Here is a 20,588-nt window from a genome sequence, read left to right on the forward strand (position 1 = left end):
CCCCATTAATTCATATTTTAGCATATGTCCAAGGTCACGAAAGCTGGCCATCAGTAGTCAAAGAAAGTAATCAAAGAAAGTTTATTTGATTTACAGCTTGAAAAATAAGCTTTTGAGAACCACAGCTCTTCTCATCAGATGCATCTGATGAAGAGAGCTGTGGCTCTCAAAAGCTTATGCTACAGTAAAGTTGGTTAGTCTTAAAGGTGCTACTGGACCCTTTACTTTTTGCAGCTACAGGCTAACATGGCTAACTCCTCTGGAGCTTGAAAAATATCACTCACTGGCTGTCTCCTGGAACATTCATGTGACCATTGCAGTAGGTTTACAGACTGGTGCTGGAGAGGGCTCTCAAGTCAAAGCTGACATATGGAGATCCCTGATGGGGTTTTCATGGCAAGAGACTAACGGAGGTGGTTTGCCGTTGCCTGCCTCTGCAACCCTGGTCTTCCTTGGAGGTCTCCCATCCAATTACTAACCAAGGCTGACCCTGCTTAGTTTCTGAGATCTGACGAGATCAGGCTCACCTGGGCTATCCGGGTCAGGGCAGATCTACGGACTCCTACCTGTCAAAATCGCTCGTCTCAAACTACTTTGGAGGATGCCTGGCTAAGGAAAGATGGAATATGAGGATCCCAAATCTGCCAGAGATACTCATTCACTGCACAGGAGAAATGTGTCAACTGATGTCTCACGAGTCAGATTTTGCTGTAGATGTTACATCTGTCATTAAAATGAATGAAGACTTTTTCCTCATCTGGGCAACGGCATCCATTTGGGGCTCTGCCCAGGAGAAAATACGTCCCGCTCTTCAGGTTCCATATAATTTGCTTTAGATTTATAATCCCACATTAAAACATGATCTCATACATCACATCTTTCTTGGGTTTAAAATATTAAAGAATGATTAAAATGCAAGTTGCTCAGGGTATCAATTGACCAATAAAACACACGCTATTTTTCTTTTCTAGCTGCTCTTCAGGTAGGAAAAAAATCCTGATACACTGAGAGCTTCAAAAGAATTTTCCCCCAGTCTACACTGCTCTTAAGACAAAAGGAAAACCACTTGGATGGGAGGTGGGAATCCTGAAGCAATTTTTTTAAAAAAAAAAAATCATACATCTGAATGTATATTTTCCCCATTTTCAATATTCCGAACTGTGGATGCTGAAAACAGGGGTCCCCAACCCTTCTAAGCCTGTGGGTACTTTTGGAGGGTGATGGGTGCAGCTCCAAAATGGCTGCCATAGGAGGCAGAGCCAACCACAAAATGACTGCCATAGGAGACGGAGCCGACCACAAAATGGCTGACATAGGAGCAGAGCCAACCACAAAATGGCTGCCATAGGAGGTGGAACCGACCACAAAATGGCTCCTGCACGAATCCTGAACCAACCACAAAATGTCAGGGAGCTAGGTTATGCATTTCTCTAATAGTAACTTCTCAGCATTTCAGGCAGATGCTCTGCATAGGATGCGAAAACAGTTGGACTGTGCCAGAAAAGGTCTTAGGAGTGCACCATATTGGGGACCCCTGCTCTATCACTCACCGCAATCAAGTGATGATTTGCACACTCACAGTAAATATTCCTGCACAAGGTTTTTAAATGGACATATTGGTCAAACATATTTTCTTGCATACACTCAGCTTGCCTAGTAAAGATCCTTGTGCTGCAATGGGAGTGTTTCTTTGATGTCTGCACACTTAATCAGATCTCCAATGGCCAATTAGAAGCCCTGCTGAACAAAAGCCCCGTCTGGCCCAGCACCCTTTCTAAAAACACTTGGAGGGCATCAGAAAAGGTGTCAGAGGGCGCCGTGGCATCCACAGGGACCACATTGGGAAACCCCGCCGTAAGATGTAGCGCAGAAGCATTATGTTAAAATATGACATTTGCTTGAAGTCTGATGATCAAGAGGCAAAACAAGTGGGTAGGGGAGGAGGAGAGGCTGTGGCTCAGTGGAAGAGTCTCTGCTTGGCATGCAGAAGGTCCCAAGTTCAATCCCTGGCATCTCTAGTTAAACGGACCAGGCACTATGTGACAGGAAAGATCTGTACCTGAGATCCTGGAGAGCTGCTGGCAGTCTCAGTGGACAATACTGACCTTGGTAAACCAACTGATCAATTTGGTATAAGGTATCTCCATGTATGCGCATGGATATTTGCATGTGTGGATATGTGACAGCAGGTTGGTCTTAACCGTAAACCAGGGGTAGGTAACCTTCTTTGGTTCAAGTACCAAAAAAATGCAGTGTTTACCTGTGGAGACACTGTTGAACTAGGAAACAAAATGAAGGGGTGGGGGAATGAGGGTTGTACATGGGCAGACGTGCTTGGAGTAAGCCAAGCCAGCGACACTGCCATATCAAGCATTTGCTATGGATGCTATGAAGGGTGGAGTCTATGGCATTATACCCCACTGAGTTCTCTCCCCCAAACCCACCCTCCCAAGGCTGCAGGAATTTCCCAACCCAGTGCTGGCAACCTCAGAAATGTCTGGTGTACTGCTAAACCTGTCCTAAACTGACAGAATGTTCACACTGAAGAATCAGGGCCAAACTACAAGTGACAAATGACACAGGTTGGACACTTGCCGGCTTCCCTCAAGTTTTGATGGGAAATGTAGGCAGCTTGGTGGAATGCTGGACAACTGACAACTGAAAAACCCATTGGACAGCAGTCGGAGCACCAAGCTGCAAGACCAGGACGCCTACATTTTCCATCAAAACTTGAGGGAAGCTGACAAGTGTCCAACTTGTGTCATTCGTCACTTGTAGCTTGGCCCTCAGGAACAGCAGGACCCAACTGGCCTCTTGGCAGCTGCCAAAGCAGAAGCTCTTTCTGGATGCATTGGTGCCGTGCTTCTATGCCAGAAGGAATGGGTTGCAGGGATCATGCCAGTGTTTTTGATTCCCATACAATGTCAGCTGCTTCTGTGGTTCATGCTTCCGGGTCTTACCTTTGGTTGACAAGAGTATCAAAAAGGAAGCCTAAACACACACTAATTCTATTGATTGATGGTTGGGCCTCTACAGCGTGTGATGAACAGGCCACCCAGCATGGTGTTCCCTCCCAAAGTTCCTTGGAAAGGACTCTGCGATCCATTCTAAAAGCATTGCTTAGAAAACAGACTTTAAGCTCTCAAGAGCTGAATTAATATCTCTGACAATCTCCGAATGTCCTTCTCGGCCAAATCATGTCATGATGACTGGAGGGAGTGTAGCAATGTGTCTAGAGCAACAGCCGAGTCTGTTAGGACCAAACTCATTTCCTCTTTGGTTTTATTGACTTCCATGTGCAGAGGAGAAACCTCGAGGCACATCAGCTGCTCGGGACGATGCTCATCCTTGCACACCGAAGCTAGCACAAGAGGGGCACAGATGCAATGCCAGAAGGATTTCCTCGCGTTCATCTGTTCCTTTTTCTTCGATGGGATCGAAATGAGCAAAGCCTCCAGCAATTTCGCTCAAGAGAGAGGAGGAAAGTAAACAGACGTAATGCGCAGCTTAACACTTTCGGCTACAGGAAGGAACACATGAGGATGAGTAAAGAATTCACGTTGCTCACAAACACATGATGCTGCCCTTTTCTGAATCCAGTCATTGGTGCCTCCACGTTGGTATTTGTCTCCTCTTACAGGAAGCAGCTCTCCAGGGTCTCAAGCAGAGGTCTTCCACATCACTTTTTACCTGTTCCTTTTAACTGGAGATGCCGAGGATTAAATCCAGGTCCTTCTGCATCCCAGACAGATTTACTACCATTGAAACACAGCCCCTTCCAGAAGATACTCTGCATCTTCTATATGGCCCGTTTAAAAGCACCATCTATATATCCTATTGTTCTAAATCTTCAGTAAGGATCAAGAGTCATTGCTTGATGGAGGTGAGTGCAATCAGGACATGCTTGGAAAAATCCAAGGAGCAACTTTCTCTGGTATGTTACAGTCCATACAGTAGAATTTGGAATAGAAACTCCCAACGTACTGTATGTTCATATGTGCTATCAAGCTGTAACTAACTTATGGCAACTCCAGCAACAGGTTTTCAAAGCAGTTTGCCATTGCCTTCCTCTGCAGAGTCTTTCTTGGTGGTCCCCCATTCAAGTACTGGCCCTGTGTTGGAAATTAGCAGAGTTAAGGCAAAGATTGTGCATTGGAATTAATAAGAACAGACACACACTCCAGTGTAGCTCCATAAGAATACTTTACTAAAGGATAAAAATAGGGTTACATTGGAGGAAAATAATAAATTGCTAAACTGACTACATCTTGCTAGAAAAGTGACTGAGAGAGACAGAGGGCCAAGCTACAAGTGATGCCTGACACAGGTTGGACACTTGTCAGCTTCCCTCACGTTTTGATGGGAAATGTAGGCATCCTGGTCTTAAAGCTTGGCTCCCCATTTAATTAAAGTTTACAGAAACCACACACCCCTCACACCCAGCAGAGGGGAAGGGGGTCTCCTGGAAAGAGCCCGATGCCTGCACTCCCCTTCCAACCGCATGTTCTCCCTCCCATAGACTGCCGCTCTGTAAACTTCAATTAAATGGAGAACCAAGCTGCAAGACCAGGACATCTACATTTCCCATCAAAACTTGAGGGAAGCTGACAAGTGTCCAACCTGTGTCATTCATCACTTGTAGTTTGGCCCTAAGAAAGCAAGTGAGAAAGACAAGTGAGACAAAGAGCAATAAAACTTCAGTATATAGCATCGCTTAATTGCCCCTCCAATAAACACATCTGCTGAGAACAATAATATAGAGTTGTTATAAGAGTTACTGAAACACCACATGTCAGGGTTGAGAGTTTGGAGGCATACAGGGAAATATAAAAGGATTTGAGTCCAGTAGCACCTTAGAAACCAACAAGATTTCCAGAGTGTAAGCTTTCGAGAGTCAGTCTTGAAAGCTTACTCTCTGAAAATCTTGTTGGCCTCTGGGGTGCTACTGGACTCAAATCTAGCTGTTCTACTGCAGACCAACATGGCTACCCACCTAAATTACCCTCCTGGAAGGGATGAATAACTTATCATGAATTGCTTGGACAGAGCAGAGCCAGTGTGCCATGCTCAGGGGTCATTTCATAGAAAAAGAGCTGGAGGAACTCATTAGCATAACTTATTAGCATAACTCATTAGCCTATGCCACGCCTCCTGCCATCACCAGAAGCGTGCCATTAGTATAACTGATTTGCATATGCCACACACCCTAACCGCCTATTCTGGCTGTTTTGGACCCAATCCTGGTCATTCAGGGCCGAAATTGGGCTGAAAGGGGGCCCAAAATGGTCAGGATCGGGCTGCTGATGAGCAGGAGAGTGATCCACCACCCGTCAGTGGCCTGATCTGGGCTGTTTCAGCCCCAATCCAGGCTGAAACAGGCCAAGACTCAGGTGGGTGGGGCCACCTGACATGTGACCTCTTTGGGGAACTGCCGGAACTGCGTTCCTGTGCGTTCCCCCTTGAAATGAGCCCTGGCCATGCTTGTACAATTGGGCTAGGCTTCAGGAGAAAGAACCATTTTGGTCAAGGAGTGACATCAAAGCAGTCACTTTCTCTTTACCAAACCTATCTTATAGGGTTGTTCTGCGGATAAAATCGAGGCAAGGGAGAAAGGGGAACTACCTGGAGCTCCCTGGAGGATGTTGGGGTAAAAACCATGATTGACGCATCAGAGTCAACAGCTTGACAGAAACAGATGACCCACTTGCAATACCATCCTTTGGCCATCTGTAGTGATATCGCCGCATCACAACAGACAAGCAAGTTCTCTTCTGACAAGTTGCTAGACTGGAGCCAAGAGCAGGTGCCTAAATTCTGCTGCTTAGTATGTCTGCCACCTTATATTATGTGAACCACTTTGCACGATAAAGTGCTATATAAGATGTCATTTGCTGCAGTCATAACTTGACATCTGGCAAGTTAATTTATTTCCAGATGTCTGACTTGTTCAGATTATGCAAGGGATAAAAAAATTCTTCAGAAACTGGGAGTGTAATTTAACAAAATATGCAACCAAAAACAAATTAAATAACAAAATATTTTCAACTGAACATTCTTGTGTGTTTTCTCAACCTTTGTCCTCGAATAGTAAAGGGGAGGGGGGTGTTTTTCAATGACCAGCTCATGGCTCTTGTTCATCATTTATTCTTGACCATGGAGGACTTTACAACAGGACCGTTTCCCTAAGGTTGTCTTAATTCCGTGAAATATGAAGAAAAGATAAAACCCTAATTTTTTCCAAATGCACTTCTGTAATATTCCACTCATTCTCCATTTTACAAAAGCTTCTAGAAGAACTCTGGGGGCTCTTTAAGGTGAGAAATGAAAGTGGTAAAATGCATTTTTAAAGGTTCGAATCCCCACTCTGCCATGGAACCTTGCTGGGTGACCTTAGGCCAGGCACACACTCTCAGCCCAACTTATTTCACCCGGTGATGGTTAGGAGAAAAGGTGGTGGTGGAGAGTGTCCTCAAACTTACGGTGGCCAGGGGTGACTTATGGCGACCCCTGGTGGGGTTTTCATGGCAAGAGACGGTGGTTTGCCGTTGCCTACCTCCGCAACCCTGGTCTTCCTTGGAGGTCTCCCATCCAATTACTAACCAAGGCCAACCCTGCTTAGCTTCTGAGATCTGACTAGATCAGGGTCACCTGGGCCATCCAGGTCAGGGCAGGATAAAAAGGAGGAGGGCAGAATTATGATGTAAGCTGGTTTGGGTCCCCAGGCAGGCATTTTCAATTGTAGCATGAATTGTAGCATTGAAGCATAGCTCAGACCATTTTGGACACATCTGCACCAGCCTTATAGAGCCAAATTACATCTGGAATTCCAGTCCTGGAAATCTCGCATTGCATGTGGTTTGATTCTTATTCCCAGTAAAGTGGTGATAAGGAGTAGCTGCTGAAGGCAGCCTTAAAACAGTTGCCATGATTGGTACTGAACCCAAAACAGACGATGCCTGCTAAAGCAGCAGCATTTATACGGACAGTCTTTTACCACGTCAGAAACTGGCTGTCAGTCCTAATGGATGAGCTGCACTGTACAGTAAACGTCATGATGTAAATGTGACCTGTCTGTGCACCCCAAACACTCCAGGGGGGAAGGGAATTTAAGTCAAATTAATTGGTCCCTCAAACAGCGTGAATTCCAAACGCCTGCAGACGATATCCTGTGGTTGAAGCCAGTGTCAGATCATAAGTCAGCAAAACTGCTGTTGTATGAAAACACATCTGTTAATGTCAACCCTTGTGCCTTGCACTCATATTTAATTAGTACAAGTGCATTTTTTGAAGAAGAAAAACTCTCATCCGTGGACAGTTCTTTCTATGCTAGTTTCTCTTGCTTTGACTTTTCTTTTATAGTGCAATCCTAAGCAGAGTTACTCCAGTCTAAGTCCATTGATTTTAATGGGCTTAGACAGGAGTAACTTTTCTTAGAATTGCACCATCAGGGCCATACATAAAGCGACCTTATACCGTGTCCAGTCATCAGGCTATCCAGGTCAGTATTGTCCACTCTGACTAGTTGCAGCTCTCCAGGGCCACCAGGTTATCTCTTTAGGGATTTTTAAAATTGTATTTTATGTTGAGCTCGGTTCCTGCACCTAAAAAAATTGTATTAACTATTTATAATAATAATAATAATATTATTCGATATATATACCGCCCTTCAGGACAACTTAATGCCCACTCAGAGCGGTTTACAAAGTATGTCATTATTATCCCAACAACAAAACACCCTGTGAGGTGGGTGGGGCTGAGAGAGCTGTGACTGAGCCAAGGTCACTCAGCTGGCTTCAAGTGGAGGAGTGGGGAATCAAACCCGGTTCTCAGATTAGAGTCCCATGCTCTTGACCACTACACCAAACTGGCTCTATTTGCCTGCTTTTTGTGACTTTGGCATCTTTGCAAGAAGTTATTGCAAGAACTGATTGCAAGATTACCAGAGTTCATGGGCAGACAATGAAATACAAAAAACATTTAGTAATGTCTCAGCTCAAAAATCTCAGTCCCCCCCCCTTTTTTTTCTTCTGTGTCTTTCTTAACATTGGCAGAGGGAAATAAGCAGTGCAGGGGCGGGGGAGCAGCTCTGAAAAAAATTGTGCAACAAGATCCTGCAAATGGATGCACCCAAATTCATTTGGCCACATCTGTCTAGCTCGCTGAATGATTGATCCATGCTCACAAACGGCAGGTAGTACATGAGCTGAATTGGTAGGAATTTTAACATAATCAGTCCCAACACCCAATACTGGATCCTTGTTCTTTTAGCAACAAAAATGCCAGCACTGTTTCCAAATCTCTTGTGCTCTCGTCTTGCACGTCACTTACCCAATGACAAAAAATAATTAACACAGTCATACAAAAATGTAGACCTCTAGGAGGCTTTAATCTGACTGTCTTTTCAGGGTCATCTCTGTTATCAATACATGACGAGTTAATGGGCCTTAATTATAAAAGCAGCAGTAAAGCAATTAAGCAAACTGTGGTATTATGATGACTCCCAGCTGTAGCTGCCTGTTTCTCCCGCGTGTTCATTCTGAGATAACAGATATCCTTCCTATTGTAAACAAGATTAATCTTCTTAAGCCCTACCTGAATCAGGGTCTGAGAAATTTATTTCCTTCTTTCAAACCAAAGCAGGGATTGGCTGCACTGGTCATTCGGGCAGCTGCCGAGTTCCAGTTCCCTTTCACAAAACTTTTTCACCATGGGAGCTGCTCCTTTTCATAATATATACAGGATGTTTAAAGCTCTGAAGCAAAGGGGAGGAGCCCGCCATGTGGCTCCTCCCTCATCAGCTATATCCAATTTTGTGGGAGGGGCAACTAGAGTACAGAGCAGAAGGACATTGTTGGCACATGAGGGCATATATCAGATTGGAGGATGAGCAGCTGTAAGAGCCAGAGACAGTGTAGTTGATGCCATTGGGTCCTGTAATTGTATTCCCTGGGTAGATATAGGGGCAGAGCTGGCATCTGGGTCTGTTGCAGGGCCTGGTACCTGTGCTGGTGACTCTGCTGGCCGTTTCATGATTGTAAGTGAGAAGTCGTTTAAGACTGGGGGGCTGTCTGTAGGCAAGGAAAGGTCTTCCACCCAGGACTTCTGAGAGAGAGGTATCATTTTCCAGGATGGGTTGTAGCTCACTGATGATACGTTGGATGGGTTTGAGCTGGGAGCTATAGGTGACAACCAGTGGTGTTCTGTTGTTAGTTCCTTTAGGTTTGTCCTGGAGTGGGAGAACACTTCAATCTTCCAGGACATTCCACCAAAGACTTAAAGGTCGCTGTGGTTCAACAGAAACCTTTCAAAAACAAAATCCAACGGGAGGCTGCTGAATTGGAATTCATATGCAAATTTGACTCTGTCAAGCTGGGACTGAATAGAGACTATGAATGGTTATCGCATTATCACAGGTAACAGATTCCCTTTACAGAGGCGTGGTCTGGGGGAGCCCAGTGACGCCTGGTGTGGGCTTTCGGGGATCACAGTTCTCTTTGTCAGATGCAGCTGGCAGGGAGAGCTGTGGTCATCGAAGGCTTATACTACATAGGAATTGGATACCTTCACTGCTACAAACTAATAGGGCAAACTGACTGCACACCAAAAGGAGATGTTTACATTTCCAAGCAAAGGAATGTTTTGACTGCCTCCACGCTAATTGCATTCTGTCTCCTTGTGATATATGTCCCCTTCTTTCTCCCCTCTCTCCCCTCCTCTTCTGTATTTGACCAGTTCGGATCATGCATCTGAAGAAGAGAACTTGATTCTCGAAAGCTTATGCTACAATAAAATTGGTTAGTCTTAAAGATGCTACTGGACTCTTTTTGATTTTCCCATGGCTTAAGAATTCTCACCTTTGTGGCACAAGAAAAAGCTACGCTGCAGTTTGTCAAGGAGTTCCAGACCCCTGGGGCCCAGCCCAGCTAAGGGGAAGGGACAGAGGCTGCCTGGAAGGTCCTGTTGCAAATAGCAAACCAGATAAGCTGCCACCAGCTCCCCAGTCTATCCCTAGGCTAAGGAGTTCCAGAGCCTATTAGGGAATTTAGCCAAAGCAAAGTCTACCTTGCAAGGCTAAGCTTGCAGGCAGAGTTCACAGCCAAAGATTAGTTGTTTGGTAGGTGGATCTCAAGCACACATAGGGTGAGTTCAGCAAAGGTTTTATAGCAGTGAGGCTTCAGAGTCTTAATAACCCACACAAGATAAAAAAATAAAGTTTTATTAATTCTAGGTGCAGGGCTATCACACACGAGACACAAAGTGACCACAAACAAAAACCTACAGCAGTAAGCTCTACATACCACATTAAATTCTTAGGAGGCAAAGCAAGTTGGTTTCTCAGTTGCAGTAAGCAAAAGTCCCACAAAATAGCAAGGCAAAAGATGGAGCTTCAGTCCTTCTCATCAAATAGAGCCAGAAGCAAAGCAGAAGAGCATGGGCAGAGGTCTAAGGCAGACACTCGACATAAGCTTCTCCATGTTGGTTAACAGCCGGTTTATATTGGTTCAAGCTGGAACCAAAATGAGGCAGGCCTGACCACACCCACTCCTAGTCTGACCACATCACCTGACAAGTACTCAAAGGGACGTGTGGAAGGTCTGCAGCTCTTGGCACACGACCCCAAACTGCAGGTGTGAAGTTAATTACCAATTAGCCAGCAAGAACAGCTTATCTTGACTCAAGGACAGAGCATACATAACTTACTACTAGCAAAAGTGAAAAGCCTCTCCAAAAAGGGGGGAGGGAATTTCTCCAGCCAAGGAAGCCTCCAAACCAGCTCTCGAAAGGGCTTCCCATACTCTTAAACATAACGTTTTTTCTTTACACAGTTGCTCTGATGTTTCCAATTGCTAACTTCTTTCAAGGAATTGTTCTTTATTTAGCGCTTACAGAAAAGAAGAGATGCACCACAACAGCCTTTTGCAATGCCACATTCTGATATCTGTAATATGGATAGATAAACACATAACTGCTGCCCAGCTAAAAAATATGAACCTACAGGACAATATTGGATCAAAATGCACCAACATGGTAAAGATTCAAACTGTTATATTTGCATTACAAAGAAATGGAATCATCTCCAGATTGTTACATCCATTTGGTGCATTTTTTTCTTGAGCAGAATGCCAAATAGGAATATGTCTGCGCAGGCCAAAATAACGATATTGGGAGAGGGAGACATAGGCTTAAACTATTAGGCCATGCTTCAGATTAAAGGGATCTAAACATTATCAGAGAAGAAACAGGGTTACACATGTATCCTTTGGCTATCGATATATCTAATTCTCAATGTGGCCACATCTGGGGAGACTTAACTCCATAAACTGGAGCCATGAACAGACAAAACAGACGTTCTTATAAATCTTTTAAAAATATGAAATCTAACCCCAACCAAAACACTGGGGAGGATTAAAACTCACCAAAATAACAGAAGAGGTACCTGTAGCTTTAAGAAACAAATGCTTTCAGCAGCTGCTGCTAGGCAACTAAAAGAATATTGCCAGCCTTCATGCCTTGGGTTCTATAAGCAACAAACGGGGAAGGAGCAGGGCTACTTTGATCTTTTATGGAGGATTCACAAGGGACAGTCCTGGCAGCAACCACCGGGCAACTTGCTACTGCTTAGGGTTGCCAGTTTCCTGAGGGGGCAGGGGATCTCCCACCCCCCGGCTCCCATTGACTATTCCAATTCAACTTGTATGGACTGTTGCCTATTTCTTCAGTGGACACAGACCTAAACAAACAGAACCCTGCTGAGCCAATATGATACATGGACTACTGACTTTACAAAGTCAAATTTACTCAGCGAGCTTTGATTTACTAAGTTAGAACTGATTTACAGTACACTATCTGCAACATTTTTTAAATGCCATTCCAGGCTAATTGCAGTACTCAGCTGATCCCCAAGTGATTAATAAAGTTCCTGACTAATTTTCTCTCTCTCCTCTGCTGCCAGATGGAGTGCAACAAATTCATCTACATTGCGTAATGCAGATTTGCACATTAATACAGAGTTTGGCGGGGGTGGTGCTGGGAACAATCTACTTCCGACTCATCTTCCCTTTAACCTTTGAAAAAACGCAAGCAAAATTAATTAATTAACCACACGCAGTTTATAATCTTTCACAAAATATCAGAAATCCCATAAGACGCCTTCTGTTGTATGCAGGACTTTTTTCAGCGGGAACACAGTGGAACGGAGTTCTGACACCTCTTAAAAATGGTCACATGGCCAGTGGCCCCATCCCCAATCTCCAGACAGAGGAGAGTTTAGAATCTAAACTCTCTCTGTTTGGAGATCAGGGGGCAGGGCCACCGGCCATGTGATCATTTTTGCCGAGGGGAATTTAAACTTTAAAAAACTCCTCCTTTGTTCCAGCTGACCCAAAATGATGTCATTGTGCAGTCTTGAGTTCCACCACTGAGTTCCACCACCTCTTTTCCCAGAAAAAAAGCCCTGGTTGTATGTACAATAATTGTAGCAATCATAGGGTTAGATTCAGATTAAATGTTCCACTAATGGAATGGGAGGTATAATTTTTGTCAGTTTCTGCTTTTTGGCGCAGACCCCTCCATGCCATTTCTGAGGATCTCCTATCCCCCGGGGAGATCAATGAGATGCTGCAGGAGGGGAGGCAAGAAATCCATATTCTACTGAGGGAAGTATCTTCCATTAGCAGAAACCTTAGTCTTGATTCAGAATTTAAGGTCTTCAGTACAATATTTCATTGGCAACATGTTTCTGGAATCAGAGCTTGGTTCTTATCTATGCACTCCTTGTTTGGAAAGAGTCTCCAAAATGGAGACAAAGGGTTGAATCCAAGGATTCTTTCAACGAAGCTGGATCCAATGATCACCTTCTGTGAGACAGCTTAGAGACCAACAAGATTTTCAGAGTGTAAGCTTTCAAGAGAAGGTTGCTCTGACTCCTGAAACACAGAAAATTTTGTTGGTCTCTAAGGTGCCACTGGACTCAAATCTTGCTGTTCTTTTGCAGACCAACATGGCTACCCACCTAAGCCTCCTTCTGGTAATTCCTTCAACCGTGGAGAAGATATCCTCTGACAGAGGGACACTCTCTTTGCAGCAAGATAACAAAAGTTACAGAAACATTTGGTTCTAAGGGGCAGAGTTGATCAATATGATTACTGTAAGAGGTCAATTAACGTCCTCAGAATGCAATCAGCTGAGATAGTTTCCAGACTTGGTCACAATGTTTTAGTGCCCATGGGGGAAATTTGCTCCTTTCTATAATCCTTTCCTCAGACCAGAGTATAAATTGTTCATTCAAATAAATAAGTACATAAATGGGTTCATCCTCAAGTTATGTCCACCACTAACAAAGCAGGGAGGACTTTGTGAACAAGGCCACTGGTTGGAGCTGGCCAACTTCTTCAGCAAAAGCGTGAAGAGGACATGACTTTCAAATCAGCGAGTGTAACTAAAAGGAATGACATGCAAAAGTTAATGCTTTGCTTTTAACAATTTGGAGCCAGAGAACATGGTGACTTTGTTGGTTTCCAGAGAATGGTGGTGGAAAATGCCTTCAAGTCACAGGCGAGATATGGTGACCCTGTAGAGTTTTCAAGGCAAGAGATGTTCAGAAGTGGTTTGGCATTGCCTGCCTCTGCATAACAACTCTATTTCCTTGATGGTGTCCCATTCAATTTTTTTAAACGTCTGATTAATAAGTCTGTTGCCTTTGCAAGAAAGTTATCAAAAATGAAAAAAATATATCTGAGCCTTGTGCACTTCTTGTGAGACAAATGACACCTCTCTGTGTTTTTGGGGGAAGGATACCATACAGCTATAATGAATAAAAAGTCATGAGAGCCAGTTTGGTGTAGTGGTTGTGTGTGGCAGGACTATCATCTGGAAAACTGGGTTTGATTTCCCACTCTTCTGCTTGAAGCCAGCTGGGGGACCTTGGGACAGTCACAGCTCTCTCAGAACTCTCTCAGCCACGCCCACCTCACAGGGTGATGGTCGTGAGGATAATAATAACACACTATAAACCACGCTGAATTGGCATCAAGTTGTCCTGAAGGGTGGTATATAAATCCAATGTTGTTGCTGATAGGTTATGAATGACTTTCCTGGTTTGTAGAATAAGGCACCTAACCTGACTATGAGTTCCAGGCTGAACAGAAAACTATTTCCAAGGCTTGAGGGGCTGATGGACATGATGTCTTGAACCCAATTTTCAGTCCTTTTCATGCCAGTTGTGAGATCAAGATGTTAAACGGCAATTCTAATGCTATTTATTCAGGATTAGTCGCATTAAGCCCTGGAACTAATCACATGGGACTTAATCTATGATCAAACATTTATCTTTTTTTCAAACTTCTGAACAAAACAAAAAATCCTCAGTCGGGTAGTTTTCCTATGTCATGTCCTTCTCCCCGTTCAGATGGTAGCTCTCAAGTGTCTCTTGGAGAGAAAGGGTCATACTCCAAAATCTGTGACTGGAGATCACTAACCTTGAGAACAGTACAATCCTAAACAGAATTACCCCCTTTTCATATCCCCTGATTTCAATGGATTTAGAAGGGTGTAAATCTTTTAAGGATAGCACTGAATTAGGGACTCAGTGGCGCAGAGTGGTAAGCAGCAGTACTGCAGCCCAAGCTCTGCTCACTACCTGAGTTCGATCCTGGCGGAAGATGGGAAGATGAGTAGTCAGCTCAAGGTTGGCTCAGCCTTCCATCCTTCCAAGGTCGGTAAAATGAGTACCCAGTTTCCTGTAGTGTAGATGACTGGGGAAGGCAATGGCAACCCACCCTGTAACAAAAGTCTGCCAAGAAAACATCGTGGTGCAACATCCCCCCATGGGTCAGTAATGGCTCGGTGCTTGCCTTTTACCTTTTACCTACTGAGTTAGGGATTGAATGTGGACCTTCCTATATGCTAACCAAGTGCTACTAAACCATGGCCCTCCCCAACAAAATCTTAACAAGACTACTGCTTTCACAAACAAAGTCACACTATTCCAAAAAAAAAGGTAACCTTGACTTTTGCTTTTAATTGCATAATGAAAGCAAAATGTAATCGAAATGAGATAGCCAGAGATTCAATCCTTCAGAGAGTTATTCAAATTCACTTGTCCCTTCTAAGAAGCAAAACGGAAGAAAATCCGTTATTAATTTTGTCAATTAGTGTACTTTGAAAGCAATATTCAGTATATTAAAAAAACATCTCCCTGGAGCGTGTCCATATTCTACAAAAAACGTTCTTGTATAATATTTACAATGAAGAAAGGTAACTGCTCAGATGTTCTTGTCAAAAGACTGTGATTTTAAAAACAGGCATTTTTAATGAAAATGGGTCTTTTTCATCCAAATGAAACAAAAAGTAGCATGAATGAGACAGGAAACATATAGTATGTCTTTTTGCAATGGGTCGTTTTAATTTCAAAACTCTTGTGTAGCAATCTTTTGCCGGGCTCTATCCAACATCAATGAAGGATTTGAAAGTACACCATAGGTAGAGAACGGAATGAGTCCCCTGTTTCAGTTCCAATTCTGCCTTTTTAAAATACATTGAACTAGATTAGGATTACACTGTTCAGAATGTGGCTCTTTAGGATTACACTGAAGCAGCCGAAGCAAAAGTTGTAAACATCTTAGAATCTTGTACCAATTTAAAGAATAACCCATCTGTTGTGGCATAACTTTTCATAAAAAAATAAACTTTGTCAGAATCAAGGATCGTTTTGAGAAGGCTGCAGAAGAGCTTTGATCACTTATGGACTGGCATCGTCCATAGAACACATTGATTAAACACTCAGTGGGTTTCATTTGTCCTTAGTGATGTCAGCTGTCAGTCACTTTTGATCAGGATTAGATGGCATCACTTGAAGAATGAGAGCCAAGCTACAAGTAATGCCTTACACAGGTTGGACACTTGTCATCTTCCCTCAAGTTTCGATGGGAAATGTAGGCGTCCTGGTTTTACAGCTTGGCTTTCCATTACAGCTGCAAGACCAGTATGCCTACATTTCCCATCAAAACTTGAGGGAAGCTGACAAGTGTCCAACCTGTGTCAGGCGTCACTTGTAGCTTGGCTCTGAGAAAGAAAAACAGCCAGGGCTGAAGCAGCAACAAAGAATGTAAACAGTAGCTGGTAGCCATAGCAGCAAAATAGAGTTAAGTTCTTTTTTTTTTTGTTTTTCAAAGGAAAGCTCCTTCCCTGGACTCACTATTTTGTAGTCAAAAAGCAAACCCAGAGAAAAATTCAGCTCAGCCTGGCAAAAATCACATATCAAATTATGGAAAAACCTTTATTGCATCATTGCTTTACATATTTATATTTATCTATTGTGGCCAGAGAACCAGTTTGGTGTAGTGGTTAAGAGCATGAATCTGGAGAGCCAGGTTTGATTCCCCACTCCGCCGCTTGAAGCCAGTTGGGTGACCTTGGGTCAGTCACTTAAGAGCAGCAGGACTCTAATCTGGAGAGCCAGTTTGATTCCCCACTCCTCTGCTTGAAGCCAGCTGGGTGACCTTGGGTCAGTCACAGCTCTCTCGGAGCTCTCTCAGCCCCACCCACCTCACGGGGTGTTTTATTGTGGGGATAATAACATACTGTGTAAACCGCTCTGAGTGGGTGTTAAGTTGTCCTGAAGGGAAGTGCATAAATCGGACGTTGTTGTTGTTATGTGAGCCCAAGTTGGCTTATGATCTCATTCTCCCCTCCATTTTATTCTCACAATAGCAGCCCTGTGAAGTAGGCTAGACTGAGAAAGAAAGACTGGCCTAAGGTCATGGCACAGTGGGGATTCAAACCCGGCACTCCCCTATCCGAGCCCAACAGTTTAACAACTACAACAAAGCTCTACACAGAGTACAGCTTTTCCTTTTGCCACAACATCTCTGCATCTGTCACTGTTTCATTTGTGTACTCTACCACTGATAAAGCAATCTTGTTATGTATGCTGACAGAGGAAACCTAAGTCGAGCTCTATCCTTCTAAGCCCATTTAAATCAAGAATGTAGCTGTGTTTAGGAATGCACTGTAAAATAAACTAAATTCTGCCAAGAATGCCCTCTGGAATTCTGAAGTAGGAACAAAACATGCGGCGGGGGGGGGGGAATCTACACTAGAATATGCATCTAGGAATGACAAATCCAGTTCAAATTGGAATTAGGTTTACTCTTTCTCAGTTGCATAACATTGCAAAAACAACCGTAAAAGAAACAAGCAAAAAAATGAGAAGTTTGCCAAAGAAAGTGTGCAGGATAAAAATCATCTTCCTAACCATTCTCAAAAATGAAAAGAGATGAAAAAAATACATTTTTGTAACTTGCTGACTGCTAAATTCTGCTAAAATAAAATATCAATTTCTTTTGGAAACCTCTTCTGTTGGAAGTTAAAGCCTTGTATCTGCAGCTTGCTTTATACCAAATCTGGGAGCTGAGATTAACATACAAAATATGTTCTTGTATAAAGCCTAGACAGATTCTGTGATCAAATACACAGGTTAACTATTTCCAGACCTACAACATGACATTAAACAAACGAGACTTCAATGGAGCTGTCCATATTGCTGGTGCTGAATTCCTATAGGGTTGAATTACAACAAAGCTGCCTTATACTGAGCGAGATCATTGGTTCATCGGAGTCAATGTTGTCTACTCTGACTGGCATCAGCTCTCCAAGAGCTCAAGTCAAGGTCTCAATCCTTTGATCTGGAGATGCTGAGGATTGAACCTGTGACCTTCAGCATGCAAAGCGGATGCTCTACCTCTGTGCTGCAGCATCTCACCAATTGGATCCAAGGGATGGGTCAAAAGTTTGTCATTATGTTGGAATGGCTCATCCTTTGGTTGAGGGGGGAAGAGCAATTTTCACTTGATTCCTCCTTTAATAGCAGACCTCCCTGTTTTGCCCCTCATTCTGTTCCTTCCAGTCCGTTGACACACTCCGAGTTCAGTAGGCTGGAGGAAGAGAAGAAGGCAGGAAAGTTTGCTCTGCCTGCTTCATTCTACTAACAGGGCTTTGGATCTAACCCAGAGATTCTGTGCCACATATTTCATGTCTTATGCTGGAGATCAGTCTCTGGTATCCAGGGATAATAGAAAAAAGCGATATTTGGTTTTGGCTATCATCCTATCAGACATTACAAAAAAAAAACAACCCATTCCCTCACTTACCTCCCTGTCTAAAATATTGACCACCGCATCGCAATCTCAAATTATCCATACTAAATTATTGGCAATAGCTGCAGAGAGACCATTTGGAATACAATGAGGAAATAAAAGCAAGGACATTGACAGTGCTGAAATATTAGCAAAACACGGAGACTACTTTTACCGTCTAAATGGCACCAAAAAAATGCATCAATCTTAAATAAAGATCAGTTTGAAACAGAAAATACTACAGGTACGTTTTATCAATGCTATGATTATCATCTCCTGTGAAGCTGGGAGACAGTGATAGGTTTCAATTTGATACAGAGAAAAGATTTTATAGGACTAAACCTATACAAGATGGAGCTTCTTTACAGAAATATACACATCGTTAATAGTCACCTTAACAGCGCAATCCTAAGCAGAGTTACTCCAGTCTAAGCCAGTTTGGCATAGTGGGAACAGCAGGACTCTAATCTGGAGAGCCAGGTTTGCTTCCCCACTTTTCTGCTTGAAGCCAGCTGGGTGACCTTGGGTCAGTCACAGCTCTCTCAGAGCTCTCTCAGCCCCACCTTCCTCACAGGATGATTGTCATGAGGATAATAATAACACACTTTGTAAACTGTTCTGAGTGGGCATTAAGTTGTCCTGAATGGCAGAATATAAATCAAATGTTGTTGTTGTTGAAATCAATGGACTTAGACTGGAGTAACTTTGCTTAGGATTGTGCTGTAAGTTTCATTTCCATCACTGGTGAATCTACATAGGAAAATGTCAGTTGAAACCAAGTGGGTGGTCTTCTTACCTTGGAAGTTCCTGTGTCTTTGGTTCCTGGGGTCATAGTAGGATGTGATGTATGTTGGTTTCTTAAAAACGTATGGTTGGCCATTGTAGAAAATGAAATTCTGGACTAATTGGGCACCAAAGTTATACTTCGCCTAGGGCACCAGGAAGCTTGGGCCAACCCTGGATGGATCATTGTACCAAGTACATTTGGACTTCTGGTTCATCATATCCAAAAGGTTGGGAACCACTGCTATAACCAGCGTGGTGTAGTGGTTAGCATGTCAGACTAGGATCTGGGAGACCCAGGTTCAAATCCTCACTCTGCCATGGCAGCTCACTGGGTGACCATGGCCAGTCGCAGTCTCTCTCTGCCTAACCTTCCTCACAGGGTTGCTGTTATAAGCCTAAAACAGAAGGCAGAGCAATGATATTATAAGCCACTTTGGTTCCTTCATTGAGGAGGCAAGTGAGATGCAAATATATCTAAATAAAATATAACAGATGAGGTTGAGGGGGCTTCTTTGGGGTGGGTGAGATGGGAAACTGAATACTGGACTCTGAAGTCAGTTGCTGGCTGCTTCCCAGACTCCACGTCCAATGTTCTTTTACGTGTTCTGGCATCACCTTGAAAGATGATGCATAGTCCACTTTGAGTCCCAGTGAGCAAGGCACACTACAAAGGAAGAAAAGATGAACAGATACAAATCGATATTAAATCATTATATTATAGCTTCCTTTTCCAGCGTCGGCGCATGGAGGCTGTGAGCAACCCCAGGCGGGAGCGTTACCACCAACCATGGCCAAGGAAGGCATTGCTGCTGGAGGTGTAATGGATGTTAACACTGCCCTTCAAGAAGTGCTTAAGACCGCACTTATCCATGATGGTTTAGCCCGTGGAATTCGTGAGGCTGCCGAAGCCTTAGACAAACGCCAAGCCCACCTTTGTGTTCTTGCATCGAACTGTGATGAGCCCATGTATGTCAAGCTTGTTGAAGTACTTTGTGCTGAACACCAAATCAATCTGATAAAGGTTGATGACAACAAGAAACTGGGTGAGTGGGTAGGTCTCTGCAAGATCGACAGAGAAGGAAAACCCCGCAAAGTTGTGGGCTGCAGTTGTGTGGTTGTAAAAGACTATGGCAAAGAATCGCAGGCCAAAGATGTCATCGAAGAGTACTTCAAGTGCAAGAAATGAACAAATAAAATATTATGAGTCTGACAAAAAAATCATTATATTATAAGGGGTGAAGTGAGCAATAATAAGCATAGCTCGATCCACTTTGATCAGCTGGGCTGGCAAGTGGATGTAAAAATTCAGCGGCACAGAATTTTTTTCAAGTGTTCCCGAACAATGCCGTAGGATTTGTTTTGCTGTTCAATTCCTCTTACACTGAAACAGCATCCCAAAGGATGGATGGATACAGTATGCAAAATGTCTATTGAGTTTATTTTCTTTTTTAAAATCTCGCAGTGAAACAACAATATCCTCATAACAATCTGCACAGCTTACGGGAAGCCTATCAAGTGAGATTTATTTATATAATATAATTAAAATGTGCCATGCTATGGGAGGGGGAAGAAATCAGCATTGGTAATCAGAAAGGTAGGAAACAAATATATAAACCACAATTCAAAAAGACATCACGGGGAAAGAACAAGTCATAAATTTTAAAAAAC

The 20,588-nt window shown here is 43.4% G+C and overlaps 1 protein-coding gene across 1 annotated transcript; it reads left to right on the top strand.

Moving 5' to 3' along the window:
- Nucleotides 1-19,658: 19,658 nt before the first annotated feature.
- Nucleotides 19,659-20,138, top strand: LOC129344065 (40S ribosomal protein S12-like). The gene has a single exon (XM_055000555.1). It carries the CDS (start codon nucleotides 19,708-19,710, stop codon nucleotides 20,104-20,106), a length of 399 nt encoding a protein of 132 aa, XP_054856530.1. The 5' UTR covers nucleotides 19,659-19,707; the 3' UTR covers nucleotides 20,107-20,138.
- The last annotated feature ends 450 nt before the right edge of the window (nucleotides 20,139-20,588 follow it).

This window comes from Eublepharis macularius, chromosome 16 (genome assembly GCF_028583425.1).
Source record: "Eublepharis macularius isolate TG4126 chromosome 16, MPM_Emac_v1.0, whole genome shotgun sequence".
Classification (NCBI taxonomy): domain Eukaryota; kingdom Metazoa; phylum Chordata; class Lepidosauria; order Squamata; family Eublepharidae; genus Eublepharis; species Eublepharis macularius.